Source organism: Triticum aestivum, chromosome 7D, assembly GCF_018294505.1.
Source record: "Triticum aestivum cultivar Chinese Spring chromosome 7D, IWGSC CS RefSeq v2.1, whole genome shotgun sequence".
NCBI lineage: Eukaryota > Viridiplantae > Streptophyta > Magnoliopsida > Poales > Poaceae > Triticum > Triticum aestivum.
Genome location: NC_057814.1, coordinates 100,383,788 through 100,392,248, shown reverse-complemented (window position 1 = coordinate 100,392,248; position 8,461 = coordinate 100,383,788). Strand labels below are relative to the sequence as shown.

At 52.8% G+C, this 8,461-nt stretch overlaps 2 protein-coding genes across 2 annotated transcripts; one reads left to right on the top strand and one right to left on the bottom strand.

Moving 5' to 3' along the window:
- The first annotated feature begins 1,162 nt into the window (after positions 1–1,162).
- On the top strand, positions 1,163–3,190 carry LOC123166943 (protein POLAR LOCALIZATION DURING ASYMMETRIC DIVISION AND REDISTRIBUTION). The gene is made up of 3 exons (XM_044584768.1): positions 1,163–1,690; positions 1,810–2,240; positions 2,390–3,190. Exons 1-3 carry the CDS (start codon positions 1,252–1,254, stop codon positions 2,828–2,830), a joined length of 1,311 nt encoding a protein of 436 aa, XP_044440703.1. The 5' UTR covers positions 1,163–1,251; the 3' UTR covers positions 2,831–3,190.
- Positions 3,191–5,740: 2,550 nt separating this feature from the next.
- Positions 5,741–7,775, bottom strand: LOC123168568 (uncharacterized). The gene is made up of 3 exons (XM_044586456.1): positions 7,337–7,775; positions 7,184–7,226; positions 5,741–6,342 (listed from the first exon to the last, which is right to left on the bottom strand). The coding sequence occupies exons 1-3, from the start codon at positions 7,586–7,588 to the stop codon at positions 6,221–6,223; spliced, it is 417 nt and encodes a 138-aa protein (XP_044442391.1). The 5' UTR covers positions 7,589–7,775; the 3' UTR covers positions 5,741–6,220.
- Between the last annotated feature and the right edge of the window lie 686 nt (positions 7,776–8,461).

The window sequence follows — 8,461 nt, the reverse complement described above, 5'->3', positions numbered from 1 at the left end:
GCTGTACCGTGCCGTCCATGCATGGCTTCCCGTCGTAGATAGATCCGGTTTTTGAATTTTTCACATGGCGACGATCACTCCCCTCCCCGGCGTACGTACTACGAGTCTACGTCTTTGCTAGCACTAGTAATTAGCCTTTTTGAAATGGCCCAAGGTACACGCTCCACACGGCCGGTCGTCTCTTGATTAATTTGAGCAAAGATTACCGTATGGTTAATTTCACTCTACTTCTTTGAGCACAAATTACCGCGTGAGTAATCGCTTTACAGTTATGTACCAGTAGTCCAGTACCATGCATGAGCAATGGCTTTCTTCTTCTTTGCATCTTACACAAAGCGTGCATGTGTTACAAGTTGATAGCCTGTCGTCTCTGATCGGTGCCCCTGCACACTGTCTGTCTAATCTGGCCGTGTTGATCTGGTCCGTCGGATGCTCCATCCAACGGCTGTGCGGACATAGTGCCAGCCCCAGAAATGCTCCTCCGGCAGCTCCCTGCCAGCTTCCTTTTCCAAGGAGCTGCAAGCCTGCAAAGCTGCAAGCCATGGCAGCAGCGCACTGCACTGCCATGGTAGTACTCCCACTATTCCCTCCCGCAGAGAGGCCGAAAATTCCCTTCTTCCCACTCAGCTGCTGTCACGCTGCCCTGCCCTGCTCTGCCCGGCGCACGCACTCCTCTGCAAGCTGCACGGCGCGTCAGTAATTCGCAGAATCACAGCTTCCATTTCAAAAACAAAAGGTGAAAATGGAAGCGCGCCACAGTCGCCGGCGTCAGTGCATGCTCGTACCTGCATCTGTACCGCCTCCGCCGCCTTCACTGCGGCCCCGGCGACGCGCATGGGTTGCCCGCCCGCGCACTCAATGCCCCGCCTGCGCTTTCAGTTAAGGTACTTCCACGTACCGGGTCCATCCATCGCCATTAGTTTAGCTCCCCGTTGCCACGATTAATGGCGCCCGAGCTAGCTTCCAAAGCCGATTCATTGGCTCGATCCGGCCGGGCTGCATTTAATCGGGGCTATTTTTGAATGCGTTCTGGGGTTTCAGCTTGCCGCGCAGCCAGCCGCCGGGTGCTCCGTGTTCGGAATTCGGATATGCTCTGTTCCTTGTCCTGGCGCCTCCTATAAATACCGGGCGTCGCCGTGCATCGTGCATCGATCGACCGCGAACAATTCGAATTATCCATCTCCCGCCGCGCGCACCCACCTCCCACCTACGGGAAGCAAGCTGGTTATTGGGGTGACGAACTAACGATCGATGGCCCGCTTAGTTAGGGATGGTGGCCGTGGACGTGGAGCGGCGGCGGTGGAGGAGACGGCGCCTCTGCCCCTGCCTCCGCCGCCCCGCCTCGCGTCGGCGGCGTTGTCTTCCTCGTCGCCGGCGTCCATCCGTGCGCTGCTATCGAGGACCGGTGGCGGGACGGACTGCCAGCAGTCGCCGCGGTCGCTGCTGTCGCGCATCCTGCTGCGCGGCGGCGATCATAACGGCGGGAACGGAGGTGGGTCGTTCGGGTGCCGGGTCAGGCTGCCCCGGCGGTATGGTAGCAGCAGCTCGTCCGTCGGCGAAAGTATCAGGGAGGAGAGAAAGGACGATGGTGCTGCCTCCGAGCAGTCGGCGGACGACTTCGGCTCCGCCAGGGTGAAGGTCGTGCAGCGCGCGCCGGAGCTGCCCATGGACACGCCCCGGAGCTCTCTAGGTAATTGCCAACTCTCGCAATACGGCTGCACAGATCGTCTACAGCTCGTTGCGATTAGATGATGATGTTGATGTTGATCGGAAATTGTGAATGATCGTTGGACTTGTGCATGTATGCAGGGAGGAAGAAGCCGGAGGAGGAGGTCATGTCGATGAACCTTGGCCTGGGCGCGAGCCTGGTGCTGCTGCTCTCCAAGAGCGCGGTGGAGCTGAACAAGATGGTGGAGCTCCGCGCGCAGATGGAAGCGCTCGTCTCGGAAATCAGGCACGAGACCGTCGGCAAGGAGAAGCAAGGCGGCTCTGCTCCTGCTTATGCTCCGGCCGCGTCGTCCTCCTCCTCCCAGGAATCCACCGTGATCAAGGACCCCATCGCCCGCGCCGAGGACGCGCTGTCCGACAACTGCTCCGGCGCCCGGACCGCAGATCGCCGCCAGCTTTCCGCCGCCGTCGTCGCGATGGACCATAACAAGATGGAGGCCGAGCTCCAGATCGAGCTGAGCCGCATGCAGACGCAGCAACGCGCCATGCACGCGCCCATGCGAGGGCTAGAGGTACGTACGCACGTACGATCGAGTGTACCTCACGGCATATCTTGAGTAGCACGTACTCCATCACCATGCATGCATGCATGCACGACTCACCGCATGTCCGCATCCCGCGCGCGTTTGCTGATGATGCACGCGTCTTCTCTTTTTGGCAGCTACCGCCGCTGCAGGTGAAGACGACGAGGGGCGCGCACGTGTCCGTCGACACGACGTCGAGGAGCTGCGTCGTCGACCACGCGGCGCAAGCGAACGCCGAGGAGGATAGCGAGGAGGAAGAGGATCAGCACGAGGAGGACTACGAAGAGGACGAGGAGGAGGAGGAGGACGACGACGGTGGCGAGGTGGTGGACCGCGACAGGAGCCCGCCGCACGGCGGCGTGTCGGCGCGCGCGCTGGAGCGGCGGCTGCACGAGCTGCTGCAGCGGCGGCAGCAGGACCGCATCGTGGAGCTGGAGGCGGCGCTGGACGGCGCGCAGCGGCGGCTCCAGGAGCGGGAGCGCGAGGTGGTGTGGTGGCGCGACGCCGCCAAGCTCGTCTCCCACCGCCGCGACGAGTCCCGCCGCCTCCGGTGCACCGCCTCCGAGCCGGTCCGATAAGCATACGCACGCGCACACGCGTGTGTCAGTTCTGAGTTCACGTGTGCGTGGCAGCTCGCTAGCTAGTAATGGCGGGTCAGCCGCCATGTCAGGGTGTGCAGTAGGGTTTGTGGGGTGGAGAGGAGAGGTCTCGCGGTCACGCTGCGCGGGTGAGGCGGTGTTAATAACAGCTCCCGATCGAGCTCGGTTTTGGCGCGCAACCGCGCGCTCGGAGATGGCGGGAAAGGGGTGTGGGGGCTGGTCTCGATCGGTGGGGGCCGGCGTGTGTGGTCTGTGGTGTAGCCGTGTAATAAATGGTTCGGAGTTTTCTCTCCGCTCGCTATTCGATTGATTGCTATGCGCCCTTTGCTTTGTTCTGTTTCCAAATTCTGCGAGGGAAAAACAACTGGGACCTAGTTTCAGAATTCGGTCTGAACTCTGTTCTGGTTCCAAATTCTGCGAGGGAAAGAAGAACTGGGGCCTGGTTTCAGAAATCAGAATTTGGTCTGAACTCTGTTCTGATTCCAAATTCTGCGAGGGAAAAAGAACCGGGGCCAGGTTTCTGAATTCGGTCTGACCTCTGTTGTGTTCTGATTCCAAATTCTGCGAGGGAAAAAGAACCGGGGGCCAGGTTTCTGAATTCTGTTCCTGTGCCAAATTCTGCGAGGGAAAAAAAGAGCTGGGACCAGGTACTAGCGTAGTACATTATCTTGAGCAGGAACTGTCCGATTCTGGTGGAATTTACTGGGGGTGCTGCGGCGCAGCAGATTGGCGGCAACGTATTCATTGGGCGGCAAAAGGATAAAGGCGACGGGGGGCGCTAGAAAAACTGGCAGCTGCTGTGGGGCAGTAACAGTGGTAAGAAATAGGAGGAGAAGCTGCTCTTCCCAGTGCTTGCCGGGGCAGGCACACACGCCGGCAGCAGCAGAGCGCGTGTAAAAGCAGGCAAAACCTCAACTCCCTCCCATGATCTGGGAGTTTTCCCTTTCAGTGGCCCTAGCTCAGTGCAGCTGCAGAATGGGAATGTCTTTGTAGTATCTTTGGTTTGAAAATTAGTAATACAAATTCGTCTTTCTCAACATAAATAACCCCAAATTCGTCTTTAATCAACTGACAGAAGAAGTAGTCATTTTCTCGTGGTGTAAATTTGGATATGGTGGTGCGCATATGTCATGCCATTGCTTTTCAGAAAAAGTACTCTCGGTTTCTTGAGCTGTCACGGAATTTGATTTGCTCTTTCATTTATTTTTTTTCTTTCATATTCCTGTTTCAAGAAATAAAATAAAAATAAATAAGATTTGATTCTATCTAGAGGTTTGAGCCGTTGCAGCTGCGGCGTTGCAACGGAGTGCACTTAACTTGCTCACACCTTCGGTCCGGGGGATAATACTAGACTCACGGGTTCCTTCAACGGACCTTCACGGAGTGGCCTACGTGCCATCTCCTAATTTGCCCCCCCTAATTTTCACTGTGGGGCTTGCGAACCTTAATTAAATCCTGGCCACTAATACTTAATCAACCCTGTAAACTCCCCGTGAACCCCCGTGAGTGTAGCATTGCCCTCGGTCCGGGTGTTGCGAGATCCTATGGTCCAACAATCGGTCCGCAATAGGTTTACCTCCGGCCCCTAGATGTCAAGGGAGAATATATCATGTGCATTCAGAGTTCTTGTGCAATCAGTACGTGCTAGTAATAATGTTTTAAAAACATGCTAATAGTTTCCAAAAATTATGAAAAATATCTGACTATACACACACGCAAAATTTCAATTATAAATGCAACCCAGAGCTCAAGAAAATTAAAAAAGACATGACATGACATGGATAATAGTTAATTCAAAATGGGTTATTACTAAACTTTTGTGACATGTTAGATGTATGCTATGTTTACTTATTTTGGGACGGAGGAAGTGTTGCCGAACCATTTGAGGCTTTTGTGGTGTGGATGATTGACGGTGAAGAAGCTACGAGGGTGAGGAAATCGAGCCATGCATGAAATTTGTGTTGTGAACAAAAACCAACTCTCATCAGCTAAATGCAGTTCCGCGCATGAACTAATTCAGCGAGGGAAAATGACCGGGGACCGGTTAACGTACGTACGTTATCTCGAGCAGGGATGCCCTGACGGACGGACGGACCCTCTGATCGAATTTACTGGGAGACTGCGGCTCAGCAAAGAGCAGGCTGGCTGGCTGCTGCTACAGTGTGCCGCTCTGGCCTTCAGAGGCACTCTGTCTATTTGCATGGGCAGCAAAGGAGAAGGTGGCCGGCCGTTAAAAGAACAGGGAACAGACAGCCGCGGCGCGGCAGTAACAGATGTAGTAAGAATTAGTAGGATAGAATCATACTAGAAGGGAAGCTGTAGGTAGCTGCTCTGCTCCCAGTCCGGCACAGGCAGATCGTGTCCAAAAACAGGCAAATTTCACGTGCTCCCAAATGGGCCTCTTGTTGTCTCAGTGTCAGTGGTAATCATCCATGGCAGCGCACTCCAGAACGTCTGTGCGTTCTTTGGCTGGACGTCTATGGCATGTTCTGGCGGTAGCTAACCTCGCCACTCCCTGGTGATGAATTCTGTTTACTGAGCGAGGTTCAGAGTTATATGTGGCTCAGGCCTCTGACTGAATTCGGCTGTGGCAGCGTTTTTCAGAGTCAGAACTCAGAATGACGATTTCCTTGCCAAAACTCACATGAGCTGTGTAAACTGTCAATATTTTTTGATGGCCAATATCTGGTTATGGTAAACCAGGCAAATGGTAATCATCGCTTGTGCATCACATTGGGTAATCATCACTCTACAGTGCATGAAGAAACATATACTCCCTCCGTTCCAAATTACTCGTCGTGGTTTTAGTTCAAATTTGAACTAAAACCATGACGAGTAATTTGGAACGGAGGGAGTAGACGTTAGTAATTACTACCATGTTCCAGAGTCTGACAAAGCAATAGGAAACTTTTATTACAGGGGATCCACGCCACCTAAAAAGAAATGTCGAGACAATGATGATCATAATCTGAATCTAATCAGCCTACTTGTCACTCGACTACAAGCGAGCTGCAGCATTGCAGGGACGCCATGTCCTCCTCGACGTCCATGACGAGAGTCTCCTCATGATTGACATCGCTTGGGAAGCACTTACTTCTGATGGAAATGAGGAATTGCAAAAATAAAGTACTAAACAAAAAAAAAATCGACACTACACCATCTTCAGCTTCAACAACAAAGCGTGGAGGTCACAACAACCTGGCCTCACGCTCGCGCCAAAACCCTTTCACCTATGTTTAACCCCTTGCAGAGACAGAGAATTATGAAATGGTGGAGATGGCAGATCAGCCAACCTTCTGAATAGTTTCAGCACTAAGCTTCTACAGGGACTAGTTTTGTAACCTGCTAAATATCTAGCCGGGCAACTGACTAAGCAGAGGTGCCGGCTGGCGGCTCTGCTCCAGGGGTATCTTGCAACGACGCCTTTATGTACTTCCAACCACGTTTGTTAACCCCACTGATTCTTATCGGAGCGTCAGCTGCTTGCACGCCTGCAAGAGAAACATACAGATACAGGTTAGGTCAACCAAGATCCGGCAAACATAATCCTGGCATCGGTTAGCTACTTCAGGTATTTCATGTTCTACGCGTGTGCCAGGTTTCAACATATTTGAGAACAAGAGTATTGCTTTCTGACTCGTTATGTCTTGGTTGTGCCAGGTTTCTTCTACATTAAGCGTACGTCCTAATAGTTTTGTTGAAGACCAACAACAGTAACCATGCTGTGACTTTTGCAAACAGCAGGGAAAACATGATTTATCTTGGTCCAGACATAAAAAAAAGGAAGAATAAATTGGGGTAACTGGGGCAGCAAACAACTAAATGTTTTGGCGTGGCCTAGTGATGCTGGATACAGCGTTTAAAACCTGGTAAATAACTGTTACATGTGCTCTGCTTCTTTTATCTTTTCTTTCAGGGATAAGACATTGCAATGTCCTAGAAAATGTACCATACGCCACAGTATGAATTGCTAGGAAATTTTAGTTACACTGCATATCCACATGAAGTATCTGACCGAGGAAACATATTGATTGCCTTACCTAAAGGCTTTCCACCATGAAAAATATCAAACGCAAATTAGCCAGGACACTATAAATTATAAACCATTGTGACAATGCTATCGAAATCAGACAGATTCTAGCACAACCAAATTAATCTGAGAGCAACAATCTGCGACCGAAATCGAAACAGAGCCTGGTGCACACAACAATCTGCAATCTCCATCCAAGGGGGGCATTCATGTTCTACTATTCCACACACTCTATCAGTTCTCTTACACTCCACCAATCCACTAAATTAACGGACAGTAAGCAGGGGGGAGTGAGGACTCACCGGCCTTGTGCCGAATCCCCCACGCCTTCCCGTGGCGGCCATCCTGCATCAGCACATACAGAGATCACGAAACCACAGTGAAGTCACGTAAATGAACACAAGAGATCAATTTCCTCCTCCGCAGAGATTGTTATGGATGGGGCCGATGGTGACCTTGTAGAGGTTGATCTTGGTGATCTGGTAGGAGACGTCGCGCCAGGTGGTCTTGGCGACCCTGTAGCCGACGCCCCAGTCCGGCAGGAACTGCGCCACGTCGAACAGGTTCTTCTTCTTGTTCCTCCTCGCCTTGGTCGCCGCCTCTCCCTCCGCCGGCGTGGTGGCGCTGGTGCTCAGGGCCCTCGGGGTTGTCGGCGGCGCGAGCCCGAGGGACCGTCGGAGAAGGCCGCCCGCGGTCCTCTGCGCCATGGCCGTCCGGAGTGGCCTCGAGAGGTAGAGGGTGGAGGAGGAGGCGAGCTCCCGCGGGTGGAGCGTGGACGGGAGACGCGGCGGCGGCGGCCGGCGGGGAGTAGCTAGGGTTTCCCGTGGAGCTTGCCGGCTGACTTCGGCTGATCTGGGCCGCTCACTACGCTGTAGTGGTTTGCAAAGAACGGTATGTGGGCACTCCAAATTTGGAGAAGAGATTGACTTTGGATAATTTTTTTTGGAATTGAGAGGTGTGCATAAGTTTTCTTTTCTTTTTTCGGATCAAATCTTATTATAAAAGTTAATCAAAAGTACAAAGCATCTCAAACATAATAAAAATCACATTGAAATTTTGAGACCACCGAACGACCACTAATGCCGCCAGAACGAGCCGCCGATGCGCCGCTGTCGCCGCTCCCCCATCGAAGCCGGCTTGACCTTGTCGATGACAGACGGGAGTCTTTATGGACATGCCCCGACCAGCGCCCTGTAGCCGTAGTCATCGTCGTTGAACCATTGCATATATTTGAAACATCTAACACCATATCTCTTCACATAACGAGAAGGCCTAAGTTCATCGCTCTAGGGAGACGTCAGGCGACCACGCCGAAGCTCCGTCGACTATGTCTAAATGGACGAACTCGAGGAGGATCGAAGTACAGAAGAAAAACTCGAAGAAGAAGCATCGCCATCGGTCCGAGCACCACACATGTGAGGACTAAAAAAGCATAACCTAAACTACTAACCGGAGCAGAGCACTGGAATTCTTCTCCTCGCCGCCGGAGCGGCAGATAGACGGGAGGCGAATCCATGGCTGGCTGGTGAAGTCTGGAGAAAAAGTTTGCCCTAGCCACCTAAGATTAGGGGAGGAACGAG

Excerpts from the sequence above, each read along its gene's own strand:
- LOC123168568 (XM_044586456.1), bottom strand. The coding sequence starts at position 7,588 with ATGGCGCAGAGGACCGCGGGCGGCCTTCTCCGACGGTCCCTCGGGCTC. Across the intron at positions 7,227-7,336 it reads CCAAGATCAACCTCTACAAG|GATGGCCGCCACGGGAAGGC; the intron begins GTCACCATCGGC and ends GTGCTGATGCAG. Across the intron at positions 6,343-7,183 it reads GGGGATTCGGCACAAGGCCG|GCGTGCAAGCAGCTGACGCT; the intron begins GTGAGTCCTCAC and ends TTTCTCTTGCAG.
- LOC123166943 (XM_044584768.1), top strand. The coding sequence starts at position 1,252 with ATGGCCCGCTTAGTTAGGGATGGTGGCCGTGGACGTGGAGCGGCGGCG. Across the intron at positions 1,691-1,809 it reads CACGCCCCGGAGCTCTCTAG|GGAGGAAGAAGCCGGAGGAG; the intron begins GTAATTGCCAAC and ends GCATGTATGCAG. Across the intron at positions 2,241-2,389 it reads CGCCCATGCGAGGGCTAGAG|CTACCGCCGCTGCAGGTGAA; the intron begins GTACGTACGCAC and ends TCTTTTTGGCAG.